The sequence below is a fragment of the Talpa europaea genome, assembly GCF_964194135.1.
Source record: "Talpa europaea genome assembly, chromosome: 3".
In the NCBI taxonomy this organism is placed as follows: domain Eukaryota; kingdom Metazoa; phylum Chordata; class Mammalia; order Eulipotyphla; family Talpidae; genus Talpa; species Talpa europaea.
In genome coordinates this window covers 98,404,520-98,425,851 of record NC_140069.1, presented here as the reverse complement: position 1 = coordinate 98,425,851, position 21,332 = coordinate 98,404,520, and the positions used below count along the sequence as shown (strand labels likewise).

The window sequence follows — 21,332 nt, the reverse complement described above, 5'->3', positions numbered from 1 at the left end:
TCCTAGAGTTTGTTTTTATTTTGTTTTGTCAGTTTCTTTGTTTTATTTCTCTATATTCTAAATGTGAGTGAAATCATTCAGTGTTTGTCTTTCTTCTTCTGACATATTTCATTTAGCAAAATCTCCTCCAGTATATCCATGTTGTCACACATGGCAAGATTTCTTATTTTTGATAGCTGAGTAGTATTCCACTGTGTATATATACCACATCTTCTAAATCCACTCCTCTGTTGTTGGGAACTTAGATTGTTCCCTAACTTGGCTATTGTAAATAGTGCTGCAGTGAACACAGGAGTGCATATATATATGTGTGCATATATGCCTTCAAATTAGTTATTTTTGCATCTGTGAGTAAATAGATAGGAATAGAATTGTTGGGTCATATGGTAGATATATTTTGAGAAACAGCTATGCTTTTTTCCATAGGGACTGTACCCATTCTACATTCCTACCACAGTGGATGAAGGTTCCTTTTTCTCCACACCCTAGCCAACACTTGTTGTTTCTGCTATTTTTTGATATAGACCATTCTCACAGGAATGAGGTAGTATCTATAAGCTCCATGTCTTAAGATGTTCCTTAGCTTATGTGGTGCTTGGGCAGATACATGTGGTTGGTTGGCTGGGTAAGACTGTCAAATTCGTGCTATTTCCTAGGTTAAGCCCCTGTACCTGTGACTGCAGTTAATTTTGCAAAGCAGGGTTTCTTGCCCTCTGCAATACTGATGTGGGGCAGGAGAATTCTTGGCTGTGGGGGCCTGTTCTGTGTACTACAGGATGTTCGACTTTGTACTTAGCCTCAACCCACTAGATGCCAGTAACAACCCTTCCTGTCAAAAGGAGAAAGACAAATACCAGATAATGTCATTCACACGTGGAATATAGAAAACAAAAACAAACCTTAAAATGTCTCCAGACAATGCCACATGTTTCCTACAAGAGTATATAATAATCACCTCTGGTTGAGCAACTACTGTGAAATAAAGGAGAGAGAAGCCTATATTTAAAAAAAAAAGAAAAGAAAAAGATTTAAGAAAGACCCCTCCCTCCCTCCATGGCCATTCTCTAGAATAATTTAGGTTACTTCTTCCAATGACTCAATCTGTGTTTTTGACATAGTCAGGAAATAATAATAGGTTCTTATTTCTCCATTATTCTACTTTACATAATAAAAGTAATTTATTATTTCTAATTTTTAAACAACTTGAAAGCCTTAAAATACACTGAATATGAATATAGTGATAAACACAATTTAGTATTTCTCTGTGTTGATCCATTTCAAGTTCTGTTTGTGTTTTTGTTCATTGATTTGAATATCAGTTATGGCTGTCAGTGTAGTTTCATGCAGTCATATGAGGGTCCTGGCAGATAGCTTCAGCGTCAGGCTGTTTTTCAATATCGACCATCCAGTCGTACTCTTATTATTATAATGTGGAATATCAGCAGCAGAGAGGTTAAGTGACAGGCCAGTGTAGCCCTATAACCACTTTAGGGACTGGAGCAGAAGCCTGGTCAGTTATTTAATAAAATGCTTTTATTCTCCTACCTTGTTTAACTCAATTTAAAAAAAAAAGTTAAGATGAATGCTTTGGGCACTGATTCTTAAGGGCCTCAGAGAGGAGATCAGTGCAAAGGATGATACAAGATTCCTGTAAAATTCCCACCAGCCACATCTGGGAAATGAAATACATTTCAGAACATAATTTAGGGAAGACAAATAGATGTGAGTCTGTTTGTGTTGCCTCTTCCTGTAAATGACACATTCAGTAGCACCAGGAAGTGTTATAAGTCTTCTGTGAACTTCTAATCAATACGAGAAACGTTAAGAGCCAACCTAACAATTCCTAAATGAATGATGCAGCTGACATTTATTTCTACATCCTTGCTCTCAGCTTTGGCATTAGTAAAGGTTTTAACAGGATTGACCTGGATTTTTTTTCTTGGAAGTTTACCAGCCACGTGTCCTTTTGGGTTATTTTAAATAGCTACTTTATGAGTCTCTAAGTTCTAAAATACAAGTATCTACATCTTTCATTTAGAAAATATTCATATGCCCTCATACACACACAAATATTGAGTATTAAGAAATATCTACAGTGTTTTATATACTTTTTAGTACTTTTATGAACATTTGCAATATTTTATAATAAAAGTTACTAGTTAAACATTATTATTCATGGAAATCAGAGCTTTGTAGTCATTCATTGATGGAGAGAATGGTTCTCTCTCTCTCTCTGTGTGTGTGTGTGTGTGTGTGTTTAAAATTCCTGGAAATCACCAATAATATTTTATCAGAAATATTCTTTTAAATAACCTTAACATTCATTAACATATATTCCTCAGCTATATGTAATCTTTGTCGAGAAGATTAACAAGGTTAAATATTTTAGGAAGAATTTACTAATTCATTCCAGTTCAGAGAATATTGAGCTGAAGAATCTGAATTATGAAAGAGTTTAAAAAGAAAATTGTGCCAGTATTTTTAAAAAGATAGAAGAAATGGGGACAAGAGAAAGTTTGAAATGCTTTAAGAGACAGATAAATATAAATTTTAGTTTGTTGTTGGCTTCCTTAGAAACAGCATAGCAGTTGGACCCTTGCTTTCATAGAAACCTAAATAATAGCTTATGAAGACAATTTTTACTCTCCACCTCCTCCTCAAACTTGTTCCTAGAGACCACATGTATGTAAATTAAGCCAATAAAATATTTCTACATATGCCAGTGTGAAGCGAGGGGGCTGTCAGGGATAACCAAAATTTAATGAATAATTATTCCTTTCAGTGAATGATGCTCTTGTTTCCTTCTTTCAATTTAACACAACTCAGGTCAAGTCAGAAGACGTCTTTGATGAATGGGTATCCAGACTCCGCCACCACAGAATGTACCGTCAGAATGAAATCGCCATGTTTCCACATGAAGTTAATCACTTTTTCCCAGGAACCACAGTCACAGATGGTGCATCTGGGGTCCTGGACTCCATTTCAAGTAGGAAGGTAACAATTTGTCAATAATGAACCTAAAAGAAAGTGATGGCTTTGTGTTGTGGGAGGCCTCCTGGGAGGCTGTGTCTGAGAAAGGGAAGGCTTATGGAAAGGAACAAGGTAAGTTTTAGTTGCTATTTAGTGTCTTTGCCCAGTCAGTCAGAACCAGGGCCAGAGGAGCATGTATTAACATTGGACTGTAACTGGAAGAATAGCGTGTAAGGTGGAATGTAATATTCCTGACAATTCCAGCTTTCTCTTGGCCAGTAAGACTTGGTTTTCTTATGTGGGTGTAAAATGTAGTAGGTATGTTTATAGCAATGCATGATTGCAAAATATTTCCCAACATTTATATTGTTATTCTGCCATTATTATCATTTGACGTAAATAGAAATTAAGGGCTGCAGTACCAGGCCTCACAGCATGGTACAGGTAAGCTGCAGTGACAGCCAGAGGCCTTGGGGTCTCCAGTGGAAATGCTTTGCTAGAAACTTCTTCCTCATTATAGGCAGATGGCTTCCATTAGCCACTAGCCCATTTTGTTACCCTTTACCCTAAAGTGTTCCTACTGGGCTCTGTTTGCGTTTATAATGTACTTTTGTCATCTGTGAAACAGCGCAGCAGCATATCAAAGCAGAATTCGTTTCAAACTGGAAGCAATTTGTCATTTTCTTGTGGTGGTGAGTCTCGAATTCCATTATGGTTACAGTCTTCAGAGGACATGGAAAAATGCTCAAAAGGTAGAGTGACTTGAAATCTCTGCTTCTTTCTGTCACGGCTCATAAATTACACTGGTTTGGTGTTTATACCTCAGATGAATTTGCACCTTTCTCCTTCACTGGTACACACTCCTGTTCATTCTTGTTTATTAAGTTTGCACTTGTGATTAACAAAGATACTCCTTGCAAACCTTCACACCTTCACCTGGATGTTCAGGCAGACATGTTTGCTTTTTTGTTGTTGAAGTTCTGATGCCTGATTTCCACATAGGGCTGCTAAATCACAATCTCCCGGGGTGGGGTCTGCTCAACAATTCAATTTTTTTTTTAACTCTCAATTTTTTTAAGTATCAAAAGTGATTCTGATGTACACCCAAGATTCAGAACTACTGCTCTAGAGGTGAGTGGGTGAAGCAAATGGAGATCCCCACAAAATAGATGTTCTTTACCTTGGCTATGCATTAGAATCACCAAGAGAGCTTTTAAAATGCAAGAATACCCATGCTGGCCCCTGTCCCAAAAATATTTTTTAAATTGGTCTGGAGTGGATCCCTGACATAAATAAATTTATGGAGTTCCCCAGGGGATTCTGATAGTGAGCCAGGATTGAGAAATTTTGCCATAAGGAAACTCAGCATTCTCAACCTTAACTACCTAAGATCACCCAGAGAACTGAAAGCAAAAGAAATCACTAGTGGGACTGGGGCTGTTCTGATTTAATTTTCTGGGATGGGATAGGGACATACATAATTTTTTAAATTCCCCCACTTGATTTGAAAGCATAGCCATGACTGTACTATAGCCACTATTGGTAGAAGATGCCAGGTTGGTACCTTTGAAGATTTTCTTCTGTTGATTGCAGATTTTATACCCCTGGGTTTATATAGCTTTTGCCTTCCTGATAAATTTCATTCATAAATTTCCTGAGTAACATTTTGAGACAGTAATCCTTGAAGTGTTGTCTCTGCACTGGCAGCGTGCGCCCAGCCTGGGTACTTACTGGAAATGTAAATTTTCAGTTTCAACCCAGATGGTCTGAATAAGAAAGGGTGGGTTCCAGTAATCTGTGGTTTGTAGCAAGTTCTCTAGGTGATGTTACCAAAGCTTGAAAACTACTTTATCTTGAGGCATTTAGGTCTTGATTCTAAGGCAGAAACTGCCACTGTCAGCAGTAAACAGCAAATGAGGGCTATCTTTTGAGTTAGGAACTGGTCTGACAGTTCTTTTAGGTTCCCTCAGGGCACTGCAGAGGATCATTGTGGCCTTCATGCAGGTCCATGACCAATAAAGTTATCCTTAGAAACTAGTGTAACCTCCATTTTAGTCCTATTCATTTAAATTGCACTGGATTCTTATAGTAGATAGTGACAGCCCATTATTGCAAGATTAGAAATGGTAATGATGATGATAACTGATTTATTTAGCGCTGATGGTGTGATTGGCATTCCAGAAGCACTCTGCATATACCAACCCATTTAACTTGTGACTATCCTGTAAGTTAGGTATGTGATTATGCCCATTTCCAGAGGAGGAAACTGAGGCACAGTCAAGCTCTGTAATTTACCCTAGTACGTTAAGTGCATTTGATCAGAGGCAGCCTGGTTCTCCAGATCCATGACAGTCTACGTCTGAATTTCCTATAAAAAAAAGAAAGTAAAACTTCCTTTCCTTACAGGTGAAATCAAATAGATAGAAAAGGAAAATAGTTGGTTCTTGCATAGGAAGCTTGAATGCAAGATAAATGCTTATGAATCCTTTGATTTTCTTCTGCAGACCTGGCCCACTGTCATGCCTACCTGGTGGAAATGAGCCAGCTCCTCCAAAGTATGGATGTCCTGCATCGGACATACTCAGCTCCAGCTATCAATGCCATTCAGGTTAGCCAGGTCCTTCTTCTGCTTACATTCTGTCACTCTTCTGCTCTCCTTTCTTTTCCCCAGCCTTTTACTAACACTAGGATGTTATCTAGTTGGTTGCTTGAGCCATTTGCAAGGGATGGAGGTGGTCACTTCGCTGTGCATTTATCCCTACTGGTTTGGTGGACCTTACTGTCTGTGCTCTCTTTCCTATTTTGAAACAAAGGGTGGAGCTTTTGAGAGTCCCAAAAAGGAAAAAAGATCACACAGGAGGTGGCGGTCCAGAGCTATTGGCAAAGATGCTAAAGGAACCCTGCAGGTAACCGTTGCTTTCCCCAACGGGTTGGTTTCTTCATTGGCCCTGCTCTGCACATCAAATGCGGGTGCTCGTTGGATTCAAATAAGAGAATAGACAAATATTCTGTAGTTATTCTCTTACCCTCAGGTACAGAGAGGCTATCACTTAGATATTTTGGGTAGTAGAATAAGCATGTAACAGATACTGGGGAGGGGAAAATGACTGCAGCCATTTCTAGAATGTTGATTTCCCCTTCTGTAGTGCTTAGCCTGCTGCCTGCCTCTTCCCTGCTGGGGTGTGTGCCTTGTTTTGTGGCTGTGGTTGTTGTGTGTTCTGACTCACCTCTTCTGCTGGGGTTCGGTGGATCCATCATCTCTCAGAGCCCACTGGTCAGAGGCTCTGAGGTTAGGTCATCATGCAACACTCCTCTGTCTCCTCTCTCCAACCTCCCGGTCCCCATCAGGGAGTCACTCACTGTGTCCCCCTGCCGCTGACTTCCTCAGTGCACAGCTGAGCCAGGGGTCAGAATAGGCAGCTGGATCATTGTATATTAAATTGTGATGACATTTGAGTCAAATAAATCAGAAACTTACAGATAAATCATCTGCTGTCCTCTTTGGTTCAAAACATTTTATGAGTTGAACTTAAATACTTTCAAAATAGTGATTTGTGTTCGTACATGCGAGGAGTCTGCTTTGAAGAAGCACCAGGTACAAATAACGAAAATATTTTTAGGGCCTCCCTGGTGGCGCAAGGGGTTAAGAGCAACCTAAGAAGCTGTCTACAGCCACTGCAGCACAAGTTTGAACCCCCAGCCAGCCAGGGAGGTACCCACATGGTGCTGCAGACCTCTCCTGGCTTGCCCGCTGCTCCCCTCAGCAGTGTATTTCTGTCAGTCTGTCTGTTCTGTTCCCCACTCTGTCTCTGGTGAATCCTTTCACCCCTCGCACCTCTGTCCTGTACCCCAGTTCTTGTATGTGTAAATAAATAAATCTTTTAAAAAAAAAGAAGATTTTTTTAAACCTGTCCACTATTAACAACCTATAGACTGAATGATTATTGCCAGGAAGTAGGAATTGGGTATAAAGGAGGAAAAATCTGGCAGCATTCATTGTCATGTTCAACCTATAGCTTGAACGCTTCTATCATTTCTGCAAGAACTTGTGATTTCTCACCCATTTTTATTTTGCAAGAAGCCAATGTAAGTTGCTTTGGAAAGTGTTTTCCTGAATTTTCACTATATTTTTGTCTTAAGTTATTGCTCAATGAGAAGACTTACCTATAAAATGTTTTTCTCTTACTACTTTTTAAACTTAGAACCAAGTAAAGAATGATACACAATTTGTACCTGAAGAGGAATATCTTCTTTTAATGTCACTTCAGGTCCCTAAGCCTTTTTCTGGCCCCGTAAGACTGCATTCCTCCAATCCTAATTTGTCAACACTTGATTTTGGAGAAGAGAAAAATTATTCTGATGGTTCTGAAACCTCATCAGAGTTTTCTAAAATGCAAGAAGATCTGTGTCTTATTGCCCATAAAGGTAAATGAGTTTTCTTTCTTCCTAATGTGTTTGGTGAAATTATGAAATGCATGTCTGAGTATAGAATGTTCTTGGATAAGGAATCTTAGTTCATTTTCTGCTTTATTAAGATTTTGGACAACATAATTTTTTGTTTTATGGCCCTGATAGTAAGGAGTGTGTTGGCAAGAAGTTCCCTTTAAGCCCTTGGGGAAGAGAGTGAGAGCATTAGGCATACTTTAAAAGCTGAGTGGCTCATATGCTGCTGATGGGGGTGTAAATTGGTATTTTTCAAGGGTAAATAGTATTATGTTTCAACTATATTTTAAATCTCCTTATCCAGCAATTCTAATTTGAGGAATTTGTAGGCATTACTTTACATTGTATCCAAATGAAGATATCCATTATAGCATTCTCATACCAAAAATTAGAAATATATGTTCAGGCATCATTCACCATTAAGAAAATGTAAATTGTGGGCCTCCATGGTGGTGCAAGGGGTTAAGCACAGCACTATGAAGCTATCCACAGCCTCTGCCGCACAAGTTCGATCCCCGGCCAGGGAGCTACCCACATGGCGCAGCAGACCTCTCCTGTCTTGCTGACTGCTTCCCTCAGCAGTGTATTTCAGTCAGTCTGCCTGTTCTGTTTCCCACTCTGTCTCTGGTGAATCCTCTCACCCCTTGCATCTCTGGTCTGTACCCCAGTTCTTGTATGCATAAATAAATCTTCAAAAAAAGAAAATGCAAATTGAAGCCACAATGAAATATTACTATGCACCTATTAAAATAGCCCAAAAAATAGATAATACCAAATACTGTTGAGGATATGGAGAAACTGACTCTCTCATACACTGTGGATGGCAATGCCAGATAATTTAGCCATTCTGGAAAATAGCCTGGCAGTTTCATATAAAACTAAATAGGTACTTACCATACAACTCAGCATTCACATTCCTGGATATTCATTACAGAGAAATAAAAACTTAAGTGCACATGAAAGAGTGTACACAAAATCTTGAGAGCATATTTTGTTTTTGTATTAGCTAAAGACTGGAACAACCCCAGTGACCTTCACAGATGAATAGTTAAACACTGTGGGTCATCCAAAAATAGAATACTACTCAACAATAAAAAGAAACAGTCTGTTTGCAATCACAACAACATGATGGGTCTCAAGGACATTATGTTGAGTACAAACAGGCAATCTTAGGAGACTGTCTGGTACATGGTTCCACTTAAGTAGCACTTTCAAAGAGATAAAATGATAGACATTAATAATAGTTGTCAGGAGTTAGGGACAGGCAAGAAGGAAAGAGAAAAAGTATGGTATCATTATAGGGGGATAGCAAGAGTGATCTTGGTAGTGATGAAAAGTTCTGTTTGCTGATCCTGGTGGCAGTTCCTTGAGTTTACACAAGTGATAGGATCAGGAAACACAAGTGATAAAATTGCACTGATTTACTTATATACTCAAGTGAGAGCATGCAAAACTGGTGAAGTCTGAATGAGAACTGGAGATTATACCAGCATCATTTTCATGGTTTTGATATTGTTCCATAGTTAAGAATGATGTTATACTGCAGGAAACTGGATATAGGTACCCAGGACTTTTCTGTACTATTTTTGCAACTTCCTGTGCATCTCTAACAATTTCAGAAAAAAAGGGCTTTAAAAATTAGAAATAACCTAAATGCCCAACAATAGAGGTTTGGGTATTTTTTTGAAATACCCACATATAGAATACTCAGAAGCCACAGTAATAATAATGGTCACCTTATGTAAGCACATAGCTGTCACATCAGGTATTTGCTAAGTACTTCCATGCATTGTTTCATTTAATTCTAGCAGCAGCCCACAGAGTAGTTGTTATTGTTATCTCCATTGAACAGATAAGAAACCTGAGACATAGAGAAGCAGAAGAGTTCCCTGAGGGTCATGTGGTAGAAAGTGACCAACCTGAGACTTGAGTCCTCACCTGTCTAACCCTGGAGTCTGTGCTTCTCACCTGGTGTCTCTCTGCCCTTGCAGATGGGGTGACCAGAGATATTTTAGAAAGATGGTGACAACATATCAGTGAATACAGATATCAGGCCACAAAATTGCATACAAGTATGAATCTGTTTTTTGGAAAAAGATATTATTTGTCTGTCGGGCATATGTAAGCATACTGAAAAGTCAGGAAGGATACACTCCAGCAATCTAGTGATGGAGGCTGGAGTTATAAATACTTATTCTCTTCTTTCTGCTATTTTTAAATGTTATATGTTTATCTTTTTTGAAGGAGAAAATGGGTTAATTTTCCCCCTTCTCTTAGTTGATTCCTTGAGCTCTCATTTCCCTTATCCTACAAATCTTAGACATGTTGATTATGAGGTTAGTTTTGAGGAAACAATTTCATGCTTTTTAAATTTTCACCTCAAACTCTTGTCCTGGCTACCATTAAGACTTTATCAGAGTTTCACAATGCTGTTGTATGACCCATCTGTAAAATGGGAGAAATTACCTGCCCTGCTCCTAAAAAGCTCTTCAAACACCTCCTTGTGTGTTCTCTAGCATTGCAAAGTCAATTGTAACTAGGGCATTGCATTTTAGGTTTTGTAGAATGAAATTCCTATGGAACATCTTAACTTTTTAATAAGATGAACAGTCTTTTCTAAAAGGAGGAGGTAGTATCTCCCTGTGGAAGGGGAGCATCCTGAATTTTGCCTGTATTGGAGAAACTGGACAGAATTTGCCATATTGAGTCGATCCAGTCGATTCAGTCGTCCCGCACAGGGCTTAGCCTTGTCAAAAAATCTATAATGGGCCTCAGCCAGCTGATCTATATTTTGGGCTTTGTGAAAAACAGCTGGCTGTAGAGCTGCCACCTTACCTAGATTATGTTAAGGTTTGTGCTGCAAGAAACGTCCAGATGCACCAGCCTGTGCCCTGCAGCTTGTAGATGGCAAATTCACCACGATTCTTAACAAGCTGCGTTTCAGTCCTGTGCTTTTAAAATACACTTGCAGAGACGGAAACATATCCCTCTTCCTGTTGAAAGGAGCCCCTGTACATGGGCTGTAATTCAAACGCCTCATAGAAGAGAGAGTTCTCACGTTTGCCCTAGGTCGTGTGACTTTGCGTGCTTCCTTACTTCAAGGTCAAGATCATTCAGAATCTTGACATTTCTTCCTGTGTAAGCCTGATTCAGTCACCTGCAGTTGCCAGTGTACTTTCTTCACAGCATTACTCACTAATCTAGTGACTGTGATTCCAGAGCAACTGACCATAGGCAGAATTCCACTGATGCTGTAACTTAGTCTATACTACCTACTTTTTCTTCAACTTGTTAAATGCATCTCAATGCTTTCTGTTTTATAGAACTTAGATCAAATGGCAGGCAACCAATAAATACCTGTCCTAAATTTAACGTCCTTGTTATATATTATAGACTGTAAGGGGGTATAGCTCAGGGGTAGAGCATTTGACTATAGACTGTAAAGTTCACTTTTTGATGTATTATTGGACTCATTCTCAAACTTGTTTATGTGTCTGAACTTGTTTGTATATTGACACACATATAAGCTAAAAAGAAATGTACTGAAACATGAAAGTTGTAAGTAATTTTCATTGTATATATTAGCTTTTACATTTCCCAAAATGTATATCATGGAACACACTACTCATAAAATGCTTTAAAAAATGAAAATAATTTCATGATAAAAAATGTTCGGAAACGCTGCTTACTGTGGCCCTCTTTGGATTTACGTGGGAAAAAACAGTAAATATCAAAGGCCCTAAAAAGTCCTGCAGCCAGGAATCGTTAGGTTTGTTTAACTCCTTGATGTTCATGCTGTTTGGGAAACTTGCTCCCCCTTCTTCTCTAACAGCTGTTAACACCCTGGAATTAAAGTTCTTGAAAAATATACTTTAGAAAACATTGACAGCAGAAGACTTAGCAGAAGCCAAGCCAGAAGTTCTAGGCACCCGTTACTGACTGTGGAGTTGTGATCTCATGGCTAACCTCTTTGGGCTCAGTTGCCTCATCTGTGAAGTTTCCTAAAGTAGTTCTGACTCCCTTCGCCCACAAATTCTGTAATTATCTTTCATGAAAGATGTAGTTCTCTCATGAAAGAAATAATTTATATTGGACTGAAAGAATAATTTACATTGTTGAGATTGTTAAAAGAAGGCCCTATGAGAGGATGTTCTGTTGGTAGCAGATATAAAAATGACTGAATATGGTGGGGAGCTTTGATGTGCTTTGACAGCACAGGATCAAAATCAGGGTCTCTAAATGGAAATGGATATTTATGTTCTAACATGGATGGAAATAAATGAGGTTTTATGGATACTTCTCCTGATCTCCAGAAGGTATTTTTGGCGAGAGAAATTCACATTTAGAAATGTGAAAGTTAGGAGTAAAACAACATTTAACAATATTTCATTATTTAGTATTCTTTTGTTCCTGAATTCTTTTCCTGTGTTGGGCTTTAATTGTTGAGTGGTCATGTTCTGAACTGTTTTGAGCTGATGGCAGCACTGAATAAAAAGCAAAGTATGTCACGATGACATCACTTAAAAGCTAAATGGTATATATGACTTTTGAAAAGCCAGAACATTATTTCTCAAACATAATTTAGAATTCAGCATAATATCTGCTGAGCCATTGTACTTACGCAGATTATCAATACATCAGTAGAACAATTTAAGTGAATTACCTAGTACAAATTATCTAATGTAACTAAATAAAAGAGACATTTGGATAGACGATGGGTTGGAAGTATTTTAGAACTTCATCCTGTGAGTTTTGAAAATTAGAGAAAGCAAATTACAGAGGATCAGATCATCCTAGATATTTTAAGTATGTTAACATTTTAAAGAAAATTCACAAAATGTGGTTTTCACTAAAAAGAGAAAAAGAAAAAGAAATCCTGCTGTGGGTTAGGTGCTATTCAATAGCATGTTTTCTCACTGTTTCCTTAAAGCACTCTTGAGATATGGGCATTATTCACACATGCAGATGTGGAAACTAAGAATTTGTCCAAGATCTAAATGGCAGCTTTAAGTGCTAAAGGTAGGATATTGGCTCACATTGCTTTAAAACAAAAGTTCTTTCCCTTCTACCACGTTGCTTCTGTAGAGCCTGTGTCTCCGATATTCATTATTATCTTCCTCAAGATTGTATTCTTTCTGATGCTAAAAAACTGCTAGAGAAGGCACATATTAAAAAGCAGAGCCCAGGTAAATTAAAAGCATAGGCATCCTTCAGGGCCAGCTTTCACCCTCTAAACATGCTAGCTGTGCTGTCACCACCTAACTCAGTGAAGGAGTGGCGTGGACACCTTTAGAAACGGCAAAGGTAGGGATTGCCAAGGGTCAACTGTAGGATCTTGAGTTTAGATGATGCACACCTGAAACTTAAATAATGTAACAATGCAGTGTCCCTTCAGTTTTAAAAAGTCAACTGTATGATGCTTAGGGCATTTCAACCTGTGTGTCACTCTCTAAATAGGAGGTCTAAAAAATGGTCAAAGACAGTCTGGGAAAGAGATGAGTAATCAACAATGCCATAAATACCTTCTAATATTTGAACACTCCATGGCAGGAGAAGTAGTCCTGTTTGGTGATGAGGAGACACAGAGACAAATGTTGACTTAGGAACAGGAAGGACCCCTAGAAGACTTAAAGACAGTGGACTGCTTTAGGAAACAGTGACTGTTCAGAGAAGCACGGGCCCAAGGACCACTTGGCAGGGAAGTTGGAGATGGAGAGGACTTGGTCTCTCTGGATGCTCTGAGTGTTACAGGGCAGGGAGAGGGGCACCCCAGGACCCCCAAACCTGTCCGCTCTGAATAGGTTCTACCATCTGCCTCTTCAAGACAAAACATCTAAGACTTTCAATGGAAGGAACTTTAATACAATTAGTGTGCAATACAGAAAAGACAAAGAATACAGAAAAGACAGAGAATATAGTTTCCAAATCAAGCACCCACATTTACCCATCCCCTCATGGGTAAATGTCCAGCCAAAAGGATTGGCACAAAGCAAGTCCCTAAAGCCTGTCTCAAGTCTAAAGCACCTTATGGCGGGAACCCATGGAAGAGAATCAAAAACAGTCAGATGAGTCTGGGAGGAAAAGAGAAAAATCAAAGTCAAGATAAAAGCTGCCATGTTTACTGCCCCACGGGTCTCTCACCCACATCTGTTCCAACAAGTCCAGGACAAAAAGCAAGAGCTGCTTCTTCATATAGTCTCTCTCCTCCTAGTGTCTCCTCCAGGTCTCTTTCTTGCTCTCCATCCTGCTTCCTTCCTTCTCCAGTCTCCTCTCCAGCTACTTCTCCCTGCTCAGATCCACCCTCCCTTGGGTAGGGCAGGGAACCTGGAAGCTCCCCTTTTCCTGGGGACTACCCTGTTACATGAGCATCTAAGACTTTCCATGTGATTTTGTTTATTATCAGATTTCTATTGCTGTGATACATTAATTTGGCTCTTTCTGTTTCTCTGAATTTTTTTTATTTTTCTATAGAATCATGTGAGACATTAGTAAGAAAGAATTCCTGTCACAGAGAATATTCCTGACCTTTGGGATCTTGTGTCTTTAATGATTAATATATATATATATGGTCTCCCATTGGTAGCCTCTAATCATTGATCTGCATGTGCTGAATCATTATGTGGCTGTGAACTCTTTAATGTCCACTCAGTGAGCCTCAGCACTCACTTAAAAAAATTTAGTGTCTAGAGATCTGTTCTTCTGAGCCCCTTTGTTGGGTGACTTAGAAAGCTCTTGACACCTTAAAATGAGAGAGTGACTGTTTTGAGTTTCTTTCTGCCTTTTTTTAATGCCTCTTGTCAGCTATACATTTTGAATCAAGTACTGTCTATTCTGCTGATTTTAAAATTTGTAATAGAAGTTATCTAGTTTGGTTTCTGAATGCCTTACTTTACTGCAAGCCATCTGAAAGCCAGAGGCATTGATTTAGTAAAGTGGCAGCCAGCTGAGTGCCACATTTATTTAATTTCAAGCAAAAACATGACAGCGAAGCGCTGTTTCCCCTGGGACCCACTCAGTGGCTGAGTGTCCTGTGCTGCTGAGGGGCATCTCATCAGACATAAGATGCCGTGAATTAATTTCTTGGCTGTTGCTCTCCAGCTGAGGCTGCTGTCCTGCTGCTCAATAGATTCCGGTCTATCCCTGGTTCATAGAACCTCTACCCTGCATGCAGTTCTTTGCAAGCATTGTTCTGGCAAGAGACTAAAGCATCTTTTATCACCACCACTATATAATAGCAGAAACATTTATTATTTATTCTATGCTATGCATTAGATGAAGTGCTTTACCTGCATTATCTTATTTAATCTCCACAATGATCTTATAAAGCAACTTTTATTATTACCCCTTTTTACAAATGAGGACACTGGAGTTGAGGCACATCATATATTTGTCGGAGGTCATGTAGTGAATGAATGATGGAGCTGAGAAGAATCCAGGCTCTGTTGGAGCCCAAATTATTGGTAACTCTGTGACTAATTATATTGCTCAGCTGAATGTTTAAAGTGAAGCATTAAGCATGTCCCATAAACATTATTAGAAATTTTAATACCTGTTGGCCCATAACCCCTGTCTTCTATTGACAGATGCACCATAATTTATGTGTGAGTCTATAAACAAATTTTTTTTTTGTACCATGTCTGTGAAGATACTCTAAGTCTGTCTCTAAACACAAAACCTCAGACAGGTAAAGTGACAACATCTAGAGAGGTTCAGTTATCCTCATAGCTGTGAAATGAGGGAAGTCAGTAATTCGGATTTCGTTTCTGTGATAATAAATTGGCCGCTCTTGAATAAACATACCTCTAAATTATAATCCCATGGAATTTGAAAAGTATACCTCAGTCTCTTCCTTCTTCCTGTGCTTCTAAAACAAAATATAATAAAAGAGATTGGAAAGATAATATCCAGATGTGATATCCATGGTCAATTGTTGCATTGACAACAATGCACTGACAAAAGGGAGTTGTGGCGCAAGCTGTATAATGCTGGATGCTGCTTGATGAGCAAGATCCTGGCCTTATTTATTCATAGAATTATCTAGCATCAGTTGTAAGGGGCAGGAGGACAAAGAGAAAAGGGAGGGATGAAATTAGAAAATGTGCTCTGTCATCTATACAGGGGTTGTGAGTCTGCCCCCAGGCACTTCTCATCTGCTTGATGAATCGTTATTGTAATTGAAATCAAGCCCTAGATCCCCCCTCCACATGGTTTCAATCTTATCAACAAGGTGTTCCACCGATGAGCTTCTGGGGTCCCATGTCATACATCAGTCAGTGGCCCCTCAGGTGTTTCCGGCCATACTTCACGATGCAGACCCTTCCCAGGATGAACAAGCTTTCTGCTCTTGATTGATTTGAAAGGCACCTTGCAGGGGTGGGCTCCTATAACTGATTGACTGGGTAGTTTTGACCTTGTATAGGAATACAGAACCATAGGTAACAAAAATGGTGGCCAAACAGGCCCCTTAGGATTAGCAAATCCAGCCAATAATCTAGATGACAGTTTCCTCATCCCTAGGAGTTACCTTGTACATTATGTGATCAAAACCAGATAATTTTTTTGCCATTTGTGTTAGTGGTTTTTAAAACTTCAGGTCATATGTTTTCGTGCCTGAGGGTGTGAAGCACTCATTGTACCTGACTGCTTACTACAGGGAACAATGGGATTGAATGCCAAGGTCACAGGCAGGAAATTCTGCTTTAGGCAGAGGCATGGGTAACGCCTTATTTTGAAATAATTTCAAACTTACAGATGAGTTGCAAGAATAATACAAAGAAGCCCTATATATCTTTACCAAATTTTATCCTTTTTTGTGGCATTTATTTTTCTTTCTTTCTACACACATGCATGTGTATTTATTTTTCTGACCCAATTAAGAGAGGACTCAAACACCACGTCTTTTTCTACACTGTAGCGCTTATGTCCTAACAATAGGGATGTTCTATTGCTTCGCCATAGTTTAGTGAAGAAATTTAGGAAATTTAGTTTTGAAGCAGCACTTTTGTCTAATCTACCTTCCATATCCAAATGTCCTTTAATGCAATATGGGATCTAATTCATGCATTTAATTGTCATGCCGCCTTAGTTTTCTTTCACTGGGAACTGTTCTTCAGATTTTCTCTGATGAAATTGATACTTTTGAAGGATATAAGCCAGTTTATGAAGAGAGAATGTTCCTCATTTGGGTTTGTCTGATGTTTCCTGGGGAAACAAAGGTGTGTGCTTTTCAGGGTGTTCCACCCAGAGGCACACACAGCCCTGTCTCTCACAGGTGATTCATTTTGTCACCTGGTTGAAGTGCTGTCCAGTCTCTGCTGCATCATTACCATGTCTCCTGTCAACCAGTGTGCTTTGATTTCAAACAGTGCCAGTCTTTGGGGATATGAACAAAGCCAAATAGTGATATTTAGTGCTATTTGTTCCATTTTTTTCTGTGCCAGCCTTTCTTTTCTTCCTTCTTTATAGATGAATAATCTCAATAGACAATAACTGCCAAATAGACCTTGATTTATGTGCTCAAAATCCCTTTGAAATGCTGACAATGTTTCAATACAAAAATGTTTCAATTAAGTAATTTTTGAAAGGTAATAGTTGCACATAACACAAAACTCAAAAGATCCTAAAGGAGCATTCAGTGAAAAAAAAGCATTAAGTCTCCATCATATTCCCATTTCTCAGCCATACAGTTACCTTCTCCAAAGGCCAATTTATTGCTGCTTTTTCTAGAGATGCTCCATGACTAGCATGGATGAGTGTGTGTGTGTATGTGTGTGTGTGTGTGTGTGTGTTGCTTATCTCTCCTCTTGGTGGGCCTTAGAATTCTTCTAATGTGCTCACAGATATTTATATAGTTCTAATCTTTTGCCATTACAGGGTTCTCTGAATATTTTCATACACATGTTTCATAGTACATATGCTTAAGTTGTTCTGTAGAGTAATTTTCTAGAAGTATAATTGGTGGGTCAAAGAATATATGGCGTTTTATTTGAGATAGATATTCCAAAATTCCTTACATAGAAATTGAGTACCATTGTTAAATTTTTGTATCAATGAACATTATATTTAAGAGCCTGATTTAAAAAGTCTAAATGTTGATCCTTGAGAATCCAGAAGTGCAGTTTTTTCAAGTGTCAACGTATCTTTTTAATAAGACATAAAATCATGGGATTTTATAGTGCTTGATAAGGACCTTAGCATTGTCAGATGAATGTGATTTTTAAAATTTTTAATAGACTGTATTTTAGAACAGTTTTAGCTTCATAGCAAAACTGAATAGAAAAAATACAGTTACCATTTACCTCCCTCCCCACCCAAATACACACACTCAGCACCCCCCACTATCAGCATCCCACTAGAGTGGGATATCTGTTATCAGTGACCCTCCATCAACACATTGTCACCCAGAATCCAGAGTTTCCATCAAAGTTTACTCTTGGTGTTGTTCACTTACATGTGCTTTGAAAGCTATTTTGGAGTCTATATTTGCTATACTCAAAATATTCAAGACTGTTAATTTTCTAAGTTCTTGTATCAGAAAATCTCTCTGTATCTTTTTAATTATGACTCTTTCTTTATTCCTTTTTTTGTAATGATTATATCTTTATAGTTTACTTAACTTTAAGGTCAGCTTTTAATACCATATCAACGGAGAGAGAAAAACTGAAGCAGCTGATGGAACAGGATGTCTCCTCCTCCCCTTCTGCCCAGGTCATCGGTCTGAAGCATGCCCTGTCATCTGTAAGTTAACATGTCTGTGTCACTGAAATACCCGGCAGTGTGTCCAGGTTCATACATTTTTTATATTTTCCACCTTCCTGGTTGTGTTGAAAATTCATGATTCTTATGGTTGTATTGAAAATGCATGAGAAAACCAAACACATTATCCAAATTATATTGTAACCTTTCATCACATCTACTTAATGTCAACTCCAATACCAAGCCTGCTCCAAATCTTAGTAGCTAGGACTTTATTAAGTGTTACTTTAAGTTTGGTTTTCTACTACTTATCTTGATTTTTCCATTTCTGTAAAGCTTTTGTTGTGTGTTTGTGTGTCTTGCATTTATTTGTTAATGCTTACAAAATATGACAGTTAGGAGATTTCTGTTCCTGAGACTCTTCAAGCTTAGATTGACTTTTCAAATGGCAGGTAGTAGAGTAAAATTTCTAAATCATACTCTTCTCTTCTCTGTACAATACCAGTCCTATTTACCACTCTCAACAACAAGAATGTTATTTGATTTGATTTGATAGTACAAAAACCATTTAGCTTTCTTCCTCCTCCATGAACACAAAGAGATATCATACAGAATGTCAGGTAATCATTGTGCCTTCATAACAACAGAAGAATCACTTCTTAGTGTCAGATGTTACCCAGTAAGCCATCCTGTCAGTTGCTTTCGATCCTCTTTTTCATTAATTCCAATTTATTCCTCAGAAGACTTGTACTTTGTTGAAGTGCATTGTCATAGAACTCTACTTTGAACTGACATTGTCAGTTTTTCACCATGTTACCTATTGGAAAGCCAGAGAATATTTGAAGTAACTTACTGTCACCCTTTGGAATCTGAAGGGGACTAACTAGTTTAAACCCCCCACCCCCCGCCACTACCATCAGCAGGGATTCCGAAATCCATGGATGCTCTAGTGTCTTCTATAAAATGACAAAATATTTGCATGTAACTTTGCATATCCTCCTGTGTACATTAAATCATCTTTAGATTAATCATGCCTCATATAATGTAAATGATATGTAAATATTATTATATGGTATTGTTCAGGGAATAATTACAAGGAAAAAATCTGTGCATGTTTCAGATAGACTCAAGCAAATATTGTAGGTCAAGGTACATGGTATGCATTTTCCGTGCATGGTTGTTTGAATCTGTGGATGTGGAGCTTGTGGGTAATGAACACTGAATATGCTTATTTGTCCCTACTGTGTATAAGTGTACTGCTTTACTTTGAAATTCCTACTGTACAAAAGAGAGAGGGAATGTGTTCCCTTTTTAAATTATCATCTGAATCAATACTGAACTTTCTGTTCAGGGTCAGGAAAGGAGAAGAATTTTAGGAACATGTTTTCAGAAGCCAAGGCAGGCATTGAGAAATCAAGAAAATACATTCATATTTTCCATTCATTGTCATTGACTGAGAGAAGCAAAGTAATGTTCTTTGTGTAATATTTATGGTAAATACATTACCGGTAGCACATATCATTGTTGTAAATTTCTTGAAGAACATTCTCTCAGTTGAGCATTCCAGGATGCTGTCTTTGAAAGAAGAAAATAATGTCTACTTTTTCCATGTATAAAGGTTTTAATGTCATCTTCCTGGAGGAGCTCTGGGCAGAGCTCTTAGCTTCTTGCTCTTTTAGAGATATTAGCTCTCCCTTTGGGACCCTCATGAATAGCTGTCACCTGGATGGGTGCTGCTACTATGGTTTAAGAGACCCAAGGTGTTTTTTTTTTTTTAAGTTTATTTTTTAGTGATGTAAAGCTTGCTTATTGTTCCCAACAGGTTGACTTTTAGTGCATTTAGAAGGAGCCTCTGATAGGCTGCCCAAGTCCCTGTAACTATGGTTTTTCTTTCCTCTAGCTGCCTCCCATGGGTGTGGTCTCTACTTACCAATCTCTTTCCTGGAGACCAATGAGACCTATTTTGTTGTGGCACCTGAAGTTGTTCCCCTTCAGGAGCTAATATTGTTCAGGATTTTGGGAACTTAAGATGAAACTGAATGTTCCTTTATGGCTTGCATTCTTGATTAGATTCAAGACTTGTTTTTTTTTTTTTTTCTTCAATGAAATGTTAGAGTCATCTCTGAGCAATGAGATTGGATATTTTTGTGGTCTGTGTGCAATCTTGGTATTTTTCTTTCTTCTGTTGTGGCTTAAAAGAGAAGCTATCAAAGTGACACATATTTTAGACCATACTAAGATCCCACCCACTTAGATGAAAGGCCAGCGACATATTGGCTAGAATAAAGTACCCATAGAGATTGTTAAATGCAGCTGTATGAAAAAAACACTACTTTTCTGTTTCATATATGATCCACAATAATTTCCAGATAATTGAATCCATCCACAAGTAGTGAAGAATAAAGCCAAAATCCTTGTTTTGTTTTGAGGCAGTGGTCATACAGTGCGAGTACCCTTCTGTGCTCTCATAGGTAGACCCTGTGGGCCTGGTGGATGGGAAAGGTTCTGAGCTTCTTGGAAGGGAGTCGGGAAGACAGACAGACAGATGTATGTGCAAGCATCTGGGGAGCTGATTGTGGGTGAGTGGCGGGGAGGTGGGGGGAGCACAATCAGATGAACTTGTCACTTTCCAAAGACAGGTCAGGAAGCTCACTGGATGTCAGCCTAAAGGAAGGAACTTCCTTTAGCCTCGAGCTAGTTCCCTCCTGGTGGGGCAACTGGCATAGGGAATCAGACTTCCCTACGGAGACATGAAGGAGGTCAGGGATGGGTTCACACATGCTCCCATCTCACCCATTCCCAGGGCCATGGTCCTTAGCCCTTTTCCAGGTAAGTGAGATTGTTTTTAATGATATCTCATTGAATGGAGAAGAATAAATGAATAAAGAATGAAAAAAAAATCAACACCATATTGGAAAATAATAAAACATTTTTCACAAAATCCTACTTCCCAGCACACTTCCCAAGATCCAGTGCAACTGGAGTGGTAATTAAATGACAATAAAATATGTCCAATCATGAGGGGCAGGAGCAGCCTCTTTTTTAAATATGAGAGAAGCTGGGGGGAGCTTAGGGGGCTGGCTGGCCGAAGAGACTAAGACAGCTGGGCAGGAAGATGCCCTGAAACATAGTCATTATAAGAACTGAAGGTGCTTGTGATTTCCTCCTCCACCAAAAGGAAAGCCCTACCAACCCCTCCTTCCATCTCTGGAAATGAGATTAGA

The 21,332-nt window shown here is 38.7% G+C and overlaps 1 protein-coding gene across 4 annotated transcripts in view; it reads left to right on the top strand.

Moving 5' to 3' along the window:
• Positions 1 to 21,332, top strand: part of OSBPL3 (oxysterol binding protein like 3) — a gene marked incomplete at both ends in the record, with an annotated part of 85,993 nt that overhangs the window by 20,691 nt on the left and 43,970 nt on the right. For 2 of the 4 annotated variants that reach the window (XM_084229916.1, XM_084229914.1), the window contains 6 exons: positions 2,827 to 2,994; positions 3,599 to 3,722; positions 5,475 to 5,578; positions 5,784 to 5,876; positions 7,239 to 7,395; positions 18,020 to 18,150. In XM_084229916.1, coding sequence (XP_084086042.1) covers positions 2,827 to 2,994; positions 3,599 to 3,722; positions 5,475 to 5,578; positions 5,784 to 5,876; positions 7,239 to 7,395; positions 18,020 to 18,150 — 777 coding nt within the window. The remainder of the gene's footprint in view (positions 1 to 2,826; positions 2,995 to 3,598; positions 3,723 to 5,474; positions 5,579 to 5,783; positions 5,877 to 7,238; positions 7,396 to 18,019; positions 18,151 to 21,332) is intronic. The other 2 variants (XM_084229917.1, XM_084229915.1) reach the window with 1 other exon arrangement.